Source organism: Diceros bicornis, chromosome 34 (assembly GCF_020826845.1).
Source record: "Diceros bicornis minor isolate mBicDic1 chromosome 34, mDicBic1.mat.cur, whole genome shotgun sequence".
NCBI lineage: Eukaryota > Metazoa > Chordata > Mammalia > Perissodactyla > Rhinocerotidae > Diceros > Diceros bicornis.
Window position 1 is genome coordinate 30,469,132 of NC_080773.1, and position 17,314 is coordinate 30,486,445.

The window sequence follows — 17,314 nt, forward strand, 5'->3', positions numbered from 1 at the left end:
CCCATTGTGTGGTATAGGCACCCTTGTTGAAGGTCATTTGACCATATATATGAAAACTTATATCTGGACTCTGTTCTCTTCCATTATTCTACATTTGTCTTTATGTCTGTACTAAACTTTTTTGATAACCATAGCTTTGTAATGTGTTTTAAAATCAGGAAGTGTGTATAATTTCCTAGGATTCCTCCAACTTGACACTTTCTGTGGAAGATTGTTTTGGATATTTGGTGTCCTGTGGCATTCCATAAAAATTTTAAGATGAGCTTTTCTATTTTGTCAAATGTGTCATTATGATTTTGGTAGGGATTGCTTTGAATCTGTAGAAAATACAGATGGATAGTATTTACAGCTTAACAAAATTAAGTATTACAGTCCAGGAACATGGTATGTGTTTCCATTTTTTTATTTCTTCCCTAGTTACTTCCAGCAATATTTTATATTTTTCATCATACAAGTCTTTCACCTCCTTCATTATTTTAATCCCTAAGTATTTTATTTTGTTTGATGATATTGTTAATGTAATTTTATTCTTAATTTCTTTTTTGGATTACTCCATGTTACTTTACAGAAACACCACTAGTTTTTATGTGTTAATTTTGTATCTTGCATTTTGCTAAATTTGTTTATGACTTCTATGTTTCTTTTTTTAGTGTGGATTCTCTAGGGTTTTCCACATATAAGATCCTGTCATCTGTCAATGGAAATCATTTTACTTCTTTCTTTCTGAGTTGATTGCTTTTATTTCTTTTCCTGTCTAATTATTCAGGCTAGGATATCCAGTTCAATGACAAATGAAAGTGGTGAGAGCGGGCATCTTGCTTTTCCTGATTATAGGAAAAAATCTTTCAGTCTTCCACTATTGAGTATGATGTCAACTCTGGGCTTTTCATATCATCTTATATTCAGGTAGTCTCCCTGAATTCCTATTCTGAGTGTTATTTCATGAAACAGCATTGAATATTGTCAGTTTATTTTTCGCATCATTTGATACTGTTAGTAGTTTTGACCTTCATTCTGTCAATTTATCCTTACATATTTTGTTTTCCATATTTTGAAACATGATTGAATTCCAGGAATAATTCCTACTTTTTTGTGGTGTATAATTCCTTAATGTGCTTTTGACTTCAGTTTGCTAATATTTTATTGAGGATTTATGAATCAATATTCAGCACAGATATTAGCATGTAGTTATTTTTACTTGTAGTGACTTTGTTTGGCTTTGATATTGGGTTAGCTGACCTCATAGAAAGTGTTTTGATAATTTGTCTCCTCTTCAATTTTAGGAAATGTTTGTGGAGAAATGGTGTTAATTTTTCCTTAAATGTTGCAAAAAATATCCAGTGAATTCATCTGGTCCAGAGCTTTTCCACATTGGGAGTTTCTTTTAAATTACTGTTTTAGTCTAGTTACTAGTTGTAGGTTTGTTGTATTTTTTTATTCCTCCATGCTAATGTCTACATAAGTTGTACCATTCTAGAAATTCATATATTTTATCCTATGTGTTTAATATATTTGTATATAATTGTTCATAATAGCCTCTCACAATTACTTTTATTTCTGTGGTATCATTTATAATGTCCCTACTTTCATTGCTGATTTTATCTTCTCTCTTTTATTATTAATTGAGCTAAGGTTTTGTCAATTTTATATGAAATTATAAACTATATTCACTGAGTGTAGTAAGTGGCATAATTTATTTGATATCTTTCAGCTGTGTCATCTCATCTCACCCGAGGTTTATTTTCATACCTTATTACACATCAGAGGATCCATATTGGACAGAAGACTTACAATAGTATTGAATGTGACAAAGATTTTAACCAGTCTGAAAAACTTCTGCAACATCAGAGTATTCATACTCAGCAGGAATCTTACAAATGTAAGAAATGTGGGAAAGTCTTTAGTCAATCATCAACTCTAAGTAGACACAAGAAAATCCACACTGGAGAGAAATCTTACAAATGTAATGCATGTGACAGAGCCTTTAACGAGTGTACAAACCTTACTCGACATAAGAGAATTCATACTGGAGAGAAACCTTATAAATGTAATAAATGTGGGAAAGCCTTTAACCAGTGCGCAAACCTTACTCGACATCAGAGAATTCATACCGGAGAGAAACCTTATAAATGTAATAAATGTGGGAAAGCCTTTAACCAGTGCACAAACCTTATTCGACATCAGAGAATTCATATTGGAGAGAAACCTTACAAATGTAAAGAATGTGGCAAAGCCTTTAACCGGTGCTCAAACCTTACTCAACATCAGAGAACTCACACTGGAGAGAAACCTTATATATGTAAAGAATGTGGCAAAGCCTTTAACTGGAGCTACAGCCTTACTCAACATCAGAGAACTCATACTGGAGAGAAACCATATAAATGTAAAGAATGTGGCAAAGCCTTTAACTGGAGCTACAGCCTTACTCAACATCAGAGAACTCATACTGGAGAGAAACCATATAAATGTAAAGAATGTGGCAAAGCCTTTAACTGGAGCTACAGCCTTACTCAACATCAGAGAACTCATACTGGAGAGAAACCTTATAAATGTAAAGAATGTGGCAAAGCCTTTAACTGGAGCCACAGCTTTACTCTACATCAGAGAGTGCATACTGGAGAGAAACCCTACAAATATAATGAATGTGGAAAGAAGTTTGTCCAAAATATACACTTTAGAAAACACCAGAGAGTTCATACTGGGGGGAAAAAAACTTTACAGATCTAAAAATGTGCAAGAGTATTTAATCAAAGATCAAATCTAAATAAATATGAGAATTCATACTAAAAAGCAGTCCATCAATAACACTTTTCGGATATTACTCTAAAGCATAATGTTTATTATAGAAAATAATCCAAAGTTAAAATTCTTAGATTATTTGTTAGTATGCTTCTAAGGATCAAGGGCATTAATGTTTGGACTGATATACTTATTTTTAGTGTATCCTTTTTTTATATTGCCAGTATTTGAGATTTTTGAAAAGCAATTATTTTTAATGTAGTTCAACTCTCAAATCATTTCATGCTGTGCCTTTATTCCTAGTTTGTGAAATCATGTGGTTGATTGTTGCTGCCTCAATGATATGAGAGACTCTTCTATGTTAGGTGAGATTCATCATATCTACTTTTCCACGGAAGATTAAGGACACTGTATTGTACAAACTATGAAAAAAAACTACACGGAGAAGCTGTTTGTGGTTGACTGATAACATTGATATAAGTCAACATTATGTAACTATTCACAGTGTCATTCTTTGTATTAAAGTAAGACAGAGGAGCATTCTGAATTTTAAATCATTTTACCAATTGCTATTTAAGAATAAAAAACAGGAAGTTCAGTAAAATCCTGATCTACCTTCCTAAAAGTAATAGATCAAATTCATGAAACTTAGTTGACATTGTTGAAATAAAGTAATCTTCACAGATATCTGAGCTAAGTATAGCCCTTCCCTAAAATGGCATAAAATTAAAGTACATCCATGTTTTCTAAATAATTAGCTTCAGTCTCAGAAACCACAGATAGCACAATTCTCAGATCACTATATCAGAGGAACAAGAAGGCTTCTTGTATTCTTGTCATGTGTATTTTGACTAAGGATCATACAGTGGATTTTTGAAATGCTTTATTTAGATTATGTGTCAACTTAATATACTTTAACTAATAAAATTGAATGTTTTTAACATGTTAAAAGTGACATGTGATAAATGAGATATTATCCTGCCACCTACAATAACCTCTCATACCTTATTTAAGGTTGTAGGTGAGGATGGTAACAATAAACTTTTGTCTAATGCAATGAAATGACATCACTAGTAACCTCGTTTTCTAGTAGCCTTAAACCTCAAATAATTTGAAATTATATTTCCCATAATTTAAATATTGTATCTTTTCCTCCTTTTTGTAACTACAGGGACATTAAAACAGTTATAATAAAGATTATATAGGACATTGTCGAGAGTTGACCTAAACTATTCAATGATATTGCTACCTTGGCATCCATTTGTGTAGTCAAGCAGCTTGTGGGGGACTCTACCTGACCCTAGCCCCTCCCTTGAGCACATGCCCTATAGAACAGTCTCCAAAGTCACAAGAAAATGTGAGTTCCTGGTATGACTTCTCCAGCAGCCCTTGTTATCAACAGTCTCACCACCTACCAACGCCTTCTTGTTGACCCCCTAGATGAGACCCCAACAGAGCTCACCAAAATCCCATCATTTTGGTTTGAATTGGCTGATTCAGACTTAGCCCAGGAACCCCAAATCTCTCCACCCATGGACCCTAATAAATTCATGGACCCCAGGTACTGCCACTCCCCCTGTCTGCATCCTGCCTTGGCCTCCCCATGTGGGCCCTGAATGCCTGCCATGTACTTCTTCCAGGACCTGTGAGTAATAGAATTTCTACTTCAACTTCCCTTGTAGTCTCTTGTTGTATTTCAAGTCAACATCCATCCCGTGGGGACTCAACTTAACAAATTATAGTTTAACGAATTCACAACAAGTATAACTAGCATCCATACTTTTGGAATTCTGAATCACTATTTGTAAAATTGGACCCTATATTTTTCTTTGCACATGACCATTTTTTGGCCTACAGAACACAAGCAGATTTTCTTGGTTTTGATATACATTGAATTCAATATGTAAATATATTAAGCTAAACATATACTTTAGCTTAAGCAGGAAAAAGTGTCAGTGTGTGCGAATACACATCTTCAGAATGAAAAGAAAATACTGGATCAAAACAAATAATTTCAAAATTGTTGATGATTTACTAACAAACTAGAAACTTTAGAGATTTGCATGCAAATCTATTTTGTTTACTTTACAATGAGTTCATTTCTCCCAAGTCTCATGACTCCTGGCTGAGAATCTCCCTATGCAAATCCTGGCTTTTGTATTGCCTGTTAATCATCTAGGATTTATGATATGATTTATTTGTTCCAAAGATCATGAAATATTTCTTATATGGCCTGGTCAGGGATTGTAAGTATGATTTCTATTAAATTTAATGGTGCTCAGAAATTTACTTGAAGATGAGGGTGATTCTAAAGTGAGCATATTACATTGATTTTGTTTAATTAATACATTTTATTCCTTCTAGATTGGAGAACATCACTTATGTCAAAGTTTCTTTAGTTATGTTTTCTTTCACTTCTTATAAATGACATCGACAAAGTTCCTCACTTTACTGTGACAATTTGATCAGGTGGAAACTTGGAGGCTTTATAAACCATGGAGATATTTTGACATTTATGTGAAGTGAACTCATAGGACATTGATGGGTGTATAATACATACTCTCTAATTATAAGAAAAATATTCTTACAGGAGTGAAATTGTAGCGTCTGGTAGGAGACAGCAAATGTATAGGATGAATAATTGAATGAATTCTGCCTGAGGGGAGGACACTTGTTTTCTGGCTGCACAACTGACACTCTGAATTTAGGAGAAACATCTGTTTGTTTCAATCCTAATTATCTTCAGTTCCTCTGTTTCTCCTCATTGTCATTGCAGCTACATATGTCACAGCCATTGCCCTTCTTTGCCTTTGCTTTGGCTACAGGGTTCTCACTGCTCAGCCCACCTCATGTTATCCAGGCAAGCTTTGTAGGTTATCATTTTCTAATACAATGAGAACTGAATTTTGTCTGAAGCATTTGAGGCCAATTATAGGGTTCAAATGCAACATTCTGATCACTTAATTGAGATAAGAGGGAAGTAGTATGCATGGGCTAGTGGATTTATTTAGGCAGTTAGCACTGAGGCAGATGTGAAGACAGATAAAAGATGATGGTGGTATCCTTCTTAGAGAAGAATTAAGATCTATTGAAAGCAAATAGGGAGAATTCTTTTGAAATGTGGAGAGAGAGCTTCCTTTAATCACTCCAAGGTCCTAGGCAGCTACTGGTGGCATCATCTGATGAATAAGTGTGACAGAGATGAGGACTTGGCAAATGTGGCGGGTTTTTGAGGATCAGGGAAGTCAGATTCTGTCCTTATGATTTAAATGAAGCCCTGGGAAGTACTGAGAACCAGATGCTGTTGGGAGAAAAGATTATTGTTCTTCCCATTCTTAGATCAGTGGCAATGGATGGAGAGGGGGTGTTGGATGAAGCAAACTTTGTTGTCATAGCTTTAAAATGTCACATGGCAGTGTAGATGTTGGCAATGAAATAGTTTTCTGGATGCTGTAACAGGCAGGATCAATATGAAATGCGCTGTGTTCCACACGACCCTAGTATCCCAGGTATATAATCCCAACATAGGTTACATATACTGCTGAGTAGTGACCTCACAGGGAAGATGACCCACAGGAGTTGTATATTTTGCCTTATGAACACAATGAATAAGTAGAAGCTCAGGTCTGATAAAGTGGTTTAGACACGCTATGGGATATGCTTTTTTCCCCATGTTTTCTCTCTGTTCTTGTCTACATCCAGGCGTTGTGTGTATACTCACTGTCTCATGGCCCAAAGTGCCTGCTTCACCAACAGGCATCAAACCACCTTCCATGCACCAAGTAGGAGGAAGTGTAAGTCTGATAGGACATAGGAATTTAGTTTTGAAGCCACTAAGTTTTTATTTAGGAAAATCTATCTGCCCCAGGCACTTCTCTTTACATATAATTGCCCAAAACGCTATCATATGGCCATTCTAAGCAAAAATGTATTTCTGTAGCAAAGGTGAACACATGGGAAGATCATGCGGAATGGCTACTGTTACCTGAACTGTTTCACAATATCTGACACAAAAGCCATCATTTTTTGCACTGGAACAGAGTGTTATAAAAAGCCCCTCCAATTTAGACTATGCTTAATTCAGATGCACAAGAACTTCATCTTGTGCATAGAAGGAGTGCATATTCTTTAGAGGTGGGCCTGAAGAGCTGATTAAACCTGTAGTTATGTTATTTATGATTTTATAGTAAAAATTGTCATGGAGATAATGAGAATTCTATATTGAACCCCATCATCAAATATAAAATTTAGTAATGTTTTGTCACATGTGTTTCAGATCTTAATGGAATATTTAAATAAATTCCAATTTGTTTTATGTTGGATTATTTTGATGCAAGAATCTGAGGACAATGGTATATTTGGGAGGTGATCCCAGGGAGAACAAAGAGGGCAGTGAAGGAATAGAGATATGAAAGAGGATGAATCCAAGAAAGTCTACATTTAGAGTCAGATTATTTTTATTTACACACATATATATATATATTTCTGTGTATCTATGTATTTTTGGGTTACAACAGTAACATCACTACAACCAAAGAGTGTTTCCCAGAGTCATTTCCCTGATGATAACTCATGGATGAAGTCTGACTTAGTTATTGTAGAGGCTGTCAAGTTAGGATGTGTCAGAATTACCTGGAGGATTTGTAAAATCACAGATTGCTGGGCATACCACTGTGTTACTGTTTTTGGACCACAGCCCCATATTTTTCTTTCTTACAAGTTATCAGGAGATGCTAGTGGTGCCAATTTTTGAACTGACTTCTGGGGACACTTAGGGTTGTCTTCTGCAGGATGAATATTAGTTCTTACAAGGTGCAGTCAGATACACAGGTGACCATGAATAGATTTAAATAGACTCTGTTCTTGGTTATCAATATGTCAAGGTGGGCTCACATGTAGACTGGGCTTCTTCTGTGTTTTCACCTTGGAAGCCTGAGCTCTATACCTGGTCTATAGTGGTCAGTTAAATATCTACTCAAGGTATATGTGTGTGGCCTGGGCTATAACTTAAACTCTCAAATCTCAGACTTTGAAGACCTGTTCTGTGTGGACACATCTGAATGATCCATTGAGTGTTGAAGAGAGGAGAGATTCCATAAACAGGTCTCCTTTTAAAAGGACATTTGACCTGAATTCCTCCTGTTGCTATGAAGTACCCAGGTTCAAACACTGACTATACCAATATTTCAATGTGTCCCTAAATGTACTTTTAACTAAGTTACTTTTGTCAGTTAAAAGAGAATAATATTATTCCTAACACATAGACTTGTGAACATTAAATTCATTAAAATAGATAAAACTTTAATAACAGTGGCCCATACAGTGTAAGTGCTGTATAAGAAACACATCAGACTTTGGTGAATATATTAAATTTTATTTTTCATGAACAAGGTAGCCCACAATTCATGTTTCCATGCTGAATTCTCAATGTTAAGTGTAGCTACTAAACCCTGGAAATGACATCTGTGCATTTGAAAATTGGAATGATCTTCCTGGTCTAGAGTTTCATTGAAATCCTGAAGAGTTCCTCACTTTTACGTCATTATCTTTTCCTTTACTGCAGTGGAACCAGGACCAGCTTGACAGGTTTTGTTCTCTGTCACCTGAACGTATCCAGCTGTTGGTCATATTTTCTACAGGAATCCCAGAGACCATGGCAACTTTTGGTTTGAAAAATTTTCTCTATGATTTTGGTGCAAACATTTTCTAGTATCACAGAGTGACCGGAGTTGTGTCCATTGGGAACACTGGCCCCTTGAGTGTCTTCCAGGCCATCACCATCAGACCCAGTAATTCCAGATGGGTAAACCTTAAAATAAAACTCTTCAGCTCGTTGGCTTCTTCAATATTCTGTGCTGGATTTTGTATATGCATGACAAGAGGAACAACAACAGCAAAAACTATAGGTATTGGATCCTGTTGTGCTACATGCCATGACAAAGCCATAGACTTACTGTCTGCAGCATTCATATCCACCTCTTGATGTTTTCTGTTTAGATCTCCTTACCTGGGCCAGTGACTCCACAGTTTTCATTTTGTGCAGACACAAGCAGCAGTGCCAACACATTCGTGGGAACAATACCTGACCTAGCTCCTTCTCTAAGAAAATAGGTACCCAAATATCCTTCCCCTAGTAAGCACCCTTATATATTTTATATCCTCTTTTCCATCATTTTCATTTTTCTCTTTTTCATTAGACCATCTGGAGGTAAGTGAACAGCTCTACCATAATCAATGCATGTTTTCCAACTGTGAGCCCCTTTATTCTAATGAGTAATGACCATTGTGTATCCAGGCTTTCTTCTGTGTCCTGGAGCAAATACAAAACTCCCTTATCTTGTTAGTAAAATATAAGAAGTCTGCTTTTCTGCACATCAATCACTCATATATTCACACATTACAGAATTTTATGCACAACTACAAGCCAGTCACATTGTAGATAAAATTCTGGAAAAAACAGAATCTCCCATGATAAATAATAAATTATGAGTCATAATGAATGAACCCTTTTATAACTATATTTTATTAATGGTCACAGTAGATAAGTTTGGAGTCCAGTTAGTAACAAAAACTGAAATAATGCAGAGATACATAAAATATCTTTGTGTATCTTTTATTGAAGTATAGTTGACATATAATATTGTATTAGTTTAAGATGTACAACATAGTGATTCAATATTTACTTAAATTACAAAATGATCACCCGGAGAAGACTAATAACCATCTGTCATTATACAGACCTATTAAAATGTTGTTACTGTATTCCCTGTGCTGTATATTACATCCCCATGACTCATTTATTTTAACATTATTTTAACATTGAAAGTTTGTAATTCTTATCCCCTCATGTGTTACACCCTTTTCCTGTCCTCCCTCCCCTCTGGAAACCACCAATTTGTTTTCTGTATCTATGAGTCTGTTTCTGATTTGTTTTATTCATTTTGTTTTTGGTTCTATATATAAGTGAAACCATGTGATATTCTTTCTCTCTCTGACTGACTTCACTTAGCAGATTACTCTCCAGATCCCTCCATGTTGTTGCAAATGGGACGATTTCATTCTTTTTATGGCTGAGTGGTATTCTCTTCTATATATATACCACATATTTTTCATCCATTCGTCTACCAATCAACACTTCGGTTGCTTCTATATCTTGTCTATTGTAAATCACGCTGCAGTGAATGGAGGAGTGTATATCTTTTTGAATTGGTGTTTTTATTCTCTTGCATAAATACCAAAATGTGTTATTTCTGGACCATATGATAGTTCTATTTTTATTTTTTTCTGGAAGCTCCATAGTGGCTGCACAATTTACATTCCCACCAACAGTGCACAAGTGTTCCCTTTTCGCCAGATCCTTGCCAACACTTCCTGTTTGTTGTCTTTTTTATAATAGCCATTGTGACAGGTGTGAAATGGCATCTCAATGTGGCTTTGATTTGCATTTCCTTAATGATTAGTGATATTGAGCACATTTGCATGTACCTGTTGGCCCTCTCTATGTCTTCTTTGGAACAATATCTATTCAGGTCCTCTGCCCATGTTTTAATTGAATTATTTGGTTTTTTTTGATAATGAGTTATATGATTTCTTTATATTTTTGGGATATTAACCCTTTATCAGATATATCATTTGCAAATATATTTTCTAATTCAGTAGGTTGCCTTTTTGGTTTGTTGATGGTTTCCTTAGTTGTGTAAAAGCTTTTTAATCGTATGCGGTCCCATTTGTTTATTTTTGCTTTTGTCACCCTTGCGTGACGAGATATATCCAAAAAAATATTGCTAAGACTGATGTAAAAGTGTTTATTATCTGTATTTCCGTCTAGGAGTTTATGGTTTCAGGTCTTACATTTAAGTCTTTTAATCTATTTTTAGTTTATTTTTGTACATGGTATAAGAAAGCGGTCCACTTTCATTCTTTTGCGTGTATCTGTCCAGTTTTCTCAACACCATTTATTGAATAGACTGTCTTTTCCACATAGTATATTATTGCCTTCTTTGCCACAGATTAATTCACTGTATATGTGGGTTTACTTCTGGGCTCTCTATTCTGTTTCCTTTATCTGTGTGTCTGTTTTTGTGCCAGTAGCATACTGTTTTGATTACTGTAGCTTTGTAGTATAATAGTTTGAAATCAGGGAGTGTGATAACTTCAACTTTATTATTGTTACTCCAGATTGCTTTGGCTATTTGGGTTCTTCTGCAGTTTCATACAAAATTTATGATTCTTTGTTCTAGTTCTGGGGAGAATGCCGTTGACATTTTAATAGAGATTGCAATGAATCTGTAGATTGCTTTGTGTAGCTTGGATGTGTTCAAATGTTAATTATTCCAATCCATGAGCACAGAATATCTTTCCATTTATATAGGTCATTTTCAATTTCTTTCATCAGCGTCTTATAGTTTTGAGTGTACAGGTCTTTTACCCTTCTTGGTTAAATTTATTCTTAGGTGTTTTATTCATTTTGATGTAATTGTAAATGAGATTGTTTTCTTAATTTCTCTATGTGCTAGTTCATTGTTATTGTATAGAGATGCAACTAATTCTGTGTATTGATTTTGTATCCTGCAATTCTACTGAATTCATTTGTTAGTTATAATCATTTTTGGGTAGAGACTTTAGGGTTTTCTATATATAGTATCACGTTGTCTGCAAATAGTGGCAGTTTTCCTACCTCCCTTCCAATTTGGATGTCATTTGTTATTTTTCTGATTTCTATAGCTATGACCTTCAACACTACGTTGAATAAGAGTGGTGAGAGTGAGCATTCATGTCTTGTTCCTGATCTTAAAGAAAATGCTTTCAGCTATTTACCATTGAGTATGATGGTAGCTGTGGGTTTGTGATATATGACCTTTATTATATTTTGGCATGTTCTCTCTATATCCAATATGTTGAGGGTTATTATCATAAATGGAATTTTGTCAAATGATTTTTCTGCATGTAATTAAATGATAATGTTTTCTTTTGTTTTGTTAATGTGGTGTATCACATTAGTTGATTTGAAAATATTGAGCCATCCTTGCATTCCTGAAATAAATCCCACTTGACTATTGTATATGATTCTTTTGATGTGTTGTTGACTTCGGTTTGTTAAGATTTTGTTGAGGATTTTTGCATCTATGTTCATCAGGAATACGGGTCTGTAAGTTTCCTTTTTTGGTGATGTCTTATTCGGATTCTGTTATCAGAGTAATCCTGGCCTTGTAGAACAGGTGTGGGAGAGAGCCTTCCTCTTCATGTATTTGGAATAGTTTGAGAAGGCTATGTATTAACTTTTCTTTAAATGTTCAGTAGAATTCACCTGTGAAGCTATCTGGTCCTACACATTTGTTTGTTTGGTGCTTATATTTTAATATGAGATATTATATTTTCACAAAACTTACTTGAGCAGGGGATTTTGAAGACACTTCCATATAGATGGTTAACATGTTTGGTGGTCCTTCAAGAAACTGAGGTGCAGGATATGTGCCTTGACTTGTAATGCAGGTGAACATAGGTGAAGCTGGAGGGGAACATGTGTTTAATTATCACAGGCATTGGAGGCCAAGTTGTGAAAAGAAGGAGGCTTTGACCAGGAATATCAGTGTGACGACAGGCACTTAGAGCCCCAAATCATTAGGTATTTTAAAAAATATTTCCTAATTATGCTCCCATTTAAATTGATTGTGTCTTATTCAGATTATGAGGCCTCAATACTTTTCTAGTTTCTAGTACATATTGACAATGTACTTTTTGTGTTTAGTAAATAATTTTACATAATTTCAACATACACTTGGTAAGGAGGCCAATTTTTTTAAGTGTACAGTCAAAATCTGGTTTAACCATTTAGTATAATTTTCAACAGGTTCTTTTCCTCTATGAGATCTGTTAAACTAGTGGGCTGTGACCCTCAATGCTACGAGTCTTCAACACATTATATGTTCTCCTCAAGTTCTCTTTGCCCTTCTTCAGACGCTGAATGATAGGCTGAATTGATGTGGAGATTTGTTCCAACTGAGACCTTCTGTAATTATAGTTAAATTGCTCAGAGCTGTTTCTATGGCTAACTCTCTTTCATCTTTTCCAGGACAATAATTAAGTCTTCTCAAATTACATTTTTTTTGTTAGTTTAATGTGATTTTTCTGAAAAGCATGGTTTACGTGTTTAAAAACGTTAAGATTAAAACCATAAAAAGCCATTTCTCTTGCTCAGGTGTATGAAAGATCATCTGAAATCTCTAGTGTGAGGAGGTGAGAAGCGCAATTCTTCACCTTCCCATCCAAGCCATCCCTTTCTTCTCAACTAGTGCAGGTTACTCTCTACTGGCGTCCCCTACCCACTTTCCCGCCAGCGCCGGTGCACACACAGATTCACCAGACAGTTGGAAGTGGAGAGTCAAGCTTTTTAAACTGTGATGAAAATTATCTTTTGAATAACAGGGGACACTTTGATCTGGGACTGGAGCTTGGAAAGAAGAAGGCAGTTTGAAGAGTAAGGTCCCAGGAATCGGAAGGAGACTGGGAAACTCGGGTACTGGAGAAGGGAAAAAACGCTGCTCATCATAACCTGGGGGCCCTGTGTACAGCAAGTACTAGAAGAGACTGTGGGGTCTGTGAATTCAAGGAGAGGGTCAGTCCAGACCACATACCCACTGCTGCCTTGTAATATGTCAGATTCACAAGGATGGAAGTACGTACTGAAGAAAGAGGTAGAAATATTCACCTATTTTTCTCCAATAGGATTTTATTATGCATGAAATCCTCCTGTACCAGTGGATAGTAGAGGACTTTTAACCAAATGTTGTGTCTTCGCTGTGTGTGTAGTTGTGGCACAGATGTATGTATGGTGATGTGAAGCCCAAACAGGCGTATTCTCAGCTCTCTGGAGAGACTTCTCAAGACTGATCTTACCTGAGAAAGAAGCCTGGAGGGGCAGGAAGAGGAAAGAAGAGGTAGAAGGAATGTCTGTTTCTCAGAAAAATTCATATTCTTGGTAAATTGTTCTGTCTTCTTCCTCTTTAATTCCATGTACATTTTTATTAGTCTAATAGAATGATGTGGAGAGAGTTATTTTTCTTCTTAGGAAGAGCTTATGTCACAAAGGAAGTACAAGTGGCTTAACATGCGGAGAGAACTCATCCAAATCAATTTTAGAAAGAGACTTTTATTTAATTTCTATACTACAATTGGATAATCAAAATTTTCTCCTTATATTTGAGTGAATATTTTTAACATATTTTGTTAGAAAATGATTTCTCCTAAATATACAAAATTGTGACAATGGGGAGCACTTTTCTTACATTTAAAAGTTTTTGGATTGTGATTATGTGATATATTGACAACAATGTGAATATATTTGATATCACTGAACAGTACACTTAAAACTGGTTAAGATGGTAATTTTATATTTGTATATTTTTCCACCATAATAATGGTAAGGAATGTAAAATATCAGTAAAGGGCGTGAACCTGAGAGAGAGCAGAGAATGATCAGCCGGGTGGGACACTGGATAAGTCAAAGGGGAAGAGCTGAGAGTCTTCATTGGCAGAGCTGCCCAGAAGGGACTTTATAAGAAAAAGTGATTACAATGAGAGTTTATGAAGTAGTTTGTTATGACGTGTCCTGGCATCTCTCCCATTGCGCTATCTTATAGTCTATTTAAAAAATGTCGTGTGGCTTTCTGAGGTTTTTTAAAGAACTAGATTCTTTGTGAAATAGAGGGGAGACTTGATTCTCTGTCTAGGTTGACACATTTTGCAGGGAAGGCTAGGTTCAGTACAGTTGAGACCCTGAGAGTATATACACAGGGTATATAGAGTATATATATAGAGAGTGTATATATAGCATATAGAGAGAGTAATACACAGGAATTAGGAAAAATTCCCCCCCAAAAGAGGAATTAGGACAATTCCAACTTTCAAGGTCACGGATTCAGTGGAGTCAGACCTGAGATTTCTAAGGGTTTATGACATACACTGTTGATATTTGGGTTACATGTGGATTCACATAAGTATCAAAACTAGAGTTGTTCCAAAACGTAGGTGAGCTATGAAGAGATGATGGAGGTAGAAAGTAGGGATGCCCAGAGAAGAGTGGGAAGATCATATTGGGCCAAGATGGGGTAGTATCAGTTAGACCAGATGGTAAGGCACAGAATGTGGATTGATCTTCTCCTTTTGGTCCAATAATTCATCCTCAAGAATTCTTTAGGACTGCTCCATTGCTTTGTGATGCAAGCATAAAATTATAGAGAGGAGCATACACTCTCAGTATACAGGAACATAACATAGCCTGCCTCTTACTTGTTCCTCTTTCAACTTTATGAAATCAATTTTATTGGCACAGAAAGATATCTTGAGATAGGGACTCTAAGGAGATATTAGAACATCATGTTATAGAGAAGATGGTTGGACAGAGCAGGGGTTCGAGTGAGGATCAAAGCTTCTGTCCAAACCTACAAGTGTATCTGCATGGGGTAAATGGCTCCAGGAAAATCCCAGAAGTGTTTCTGTAGCCCTGCAAGATCACTAAGAGAGGGCAGATCTGATGGGAAATCACTGTGTCAGGACGTGTTTCTCAGTCACCTGATATCAGATTCTCAGAGCTAAGCCCATACGGAAGATCTGGTTTCCAGAGCGATGATGCAAAGCCTGTGGAAGCCTTTGATCACATGTGAAAGATGAAGCTCTGGACTCAGGGAGAAGTTTCATGTCTGACTGAACATTACGCTTCTGTGGGTCTGAAATTCTGTGCCTTTCCTCACTTGATGACCACTGACTGAGTAATCATTTGAGGATCCAGTGTAGATAGGCATCTTTATTTTTAGTTTCTTAAAAAAGAAAGCAGAAAGACATTTTTATCGACTTTTAAATTAAGGATCAGTAGGAGTGACAACAGTGAAAATGTCAGAGTAGGGACTCCTGGGGGTGTGTCCATCCCCAGAAACACTAAATCTGGTAAAATCTGTCCGATTTAACCTTATCAGAAGATGTAAGGTGTTTTTTTGTCATATATATTTATATTTCACTGGAACTTTATCTTGACACTAAATGTGAAGAATAAATTGGTTTTTTAATCTTTGCGATAGGAATATCACCTCCAAAAGACAAGTATTAAAGATGTTAGTCACAAGGTAGTTTTATTGCTTATTAGCTCTTATGCACCTTGGTATATTCATGAATATTTATCTCCACTGATTAATAAGTCTTTTCATGAAACAAGACATGTCATAGAACTAGTCACCCTCGTTTTCTTTTTTTCAGACTTCTTTGACTATCCTTATTTGTATTTTCATCTGTAAGACTTTTACAATAATATGCCTAGCTACAATAATTAACTGATGGTCTCTCCACTGAGCCCAAATTGACTTCATACTTTAGGTTCAGGACAGTTGATTTTTTTTATATATATTGATTTTTTCTATCCAAGAACATGATGTGATTTTCCCTTGTTTGTGTGTACTTGAATATATTTCAGGAATATTTCTATCATTATTCTTAGATATATCTTACATCTTTTTTTTAGATTTTTCCTAGTTTATTTTAACTTATTTTATCCTTTTGTAACTGAATCACCAATATTCATTTGTAAAATTATTATTCTTTGTAATATGTAGACATCTGCTTTCTGTATATCAATAATATATTCTGCTAGTTTACTGAATTATTTTTGTAGTGTTTTTCTTTCAGTCTCTTTGTGTTTCCAGATGTATAATGGTTTTTCCCTAACAGACTTTTACATCTTAATTTCAAATCTCACGCCCCTTTAAGTTTCCTTGGCTAAGCCTTCAATGTAATTGAAAATAAATGTAACAGTGATTGTGTATGTTTTAGTTTTATTCCTGCCCTTAGTGGGAATCTTCCTAATTCATCCTCATGATCAGGATGAAGACTTCGTTTTGTCCCACTAGGAAAGATCTATTAGTTCTTAATTTTGAGTGTTTTAATTTAACCAATAGTGAGTTCCGCCAATAGCTGCTTTTGTATCTATGAACAGCATCTCCTGATTTTTTGTTTTATATCTATAAATGTGATGAATTCTATTAATGGGGTGTCTAATACTAAATCACTCTTGAATTCCACATATAAACTGCACTTCATCACTGATGTAATTTGAATCATGTCCTCAAATAGGTATGTTCAAATTCTAATTGCAATCTACTGTGACTGGGATTATCCTGGAAGTTTATATGGGACTAGTTCTTAGAACCACGCTTCTCAGCTCTTGGCAGATGTTTAAAACTACAACTTTTTATCAAGAGATAATTTTGGGGTTTGATGATATACTAGTGGTCCTTAAATGTTTTTAGTACTTTATGAAGAGTTTTGAAAAATGCTGTGATCTCCTTTGAAAGGGAAATTTAAATTTCAATCTAAAGGGTAAATCATTGTAAAAAATATAATTCTCAGAATATAAAAACATTTACAATTTAAAATGAAAAAGTTATATCACCAAAGAAAGACTTGTATGGAGTGTTTATTGTAATAGATGGTTGTCACAAAAGCTGGAAACTAACTAAATGTCTAATGATTGATGGACAGATAAACAAACAGTGGTAAATCCATACCATGGAATAACACTCAGCAATAA

General features: G+C 35.3%; 1 protein-coding gene across 1 annotated transcript in view; it reads left to right on the top strand.

The window, feature by feature from the left end:
• LOC131397312 (zinc finger protein 208-like) overlaps positions 1-17,314 on the top strand; it is a 649,542-nt gene that overhangs the window by 148,809 nt on the left and 483,419 nt on the right. Inside the window, 1 exon segment of the mRNA XM_058530105.1 lies at positions 1,765-2,665. Within this exon segment, the coding sequence (XP_058386088.1) occupies positions 1,765-2,665 (901 nt within the window).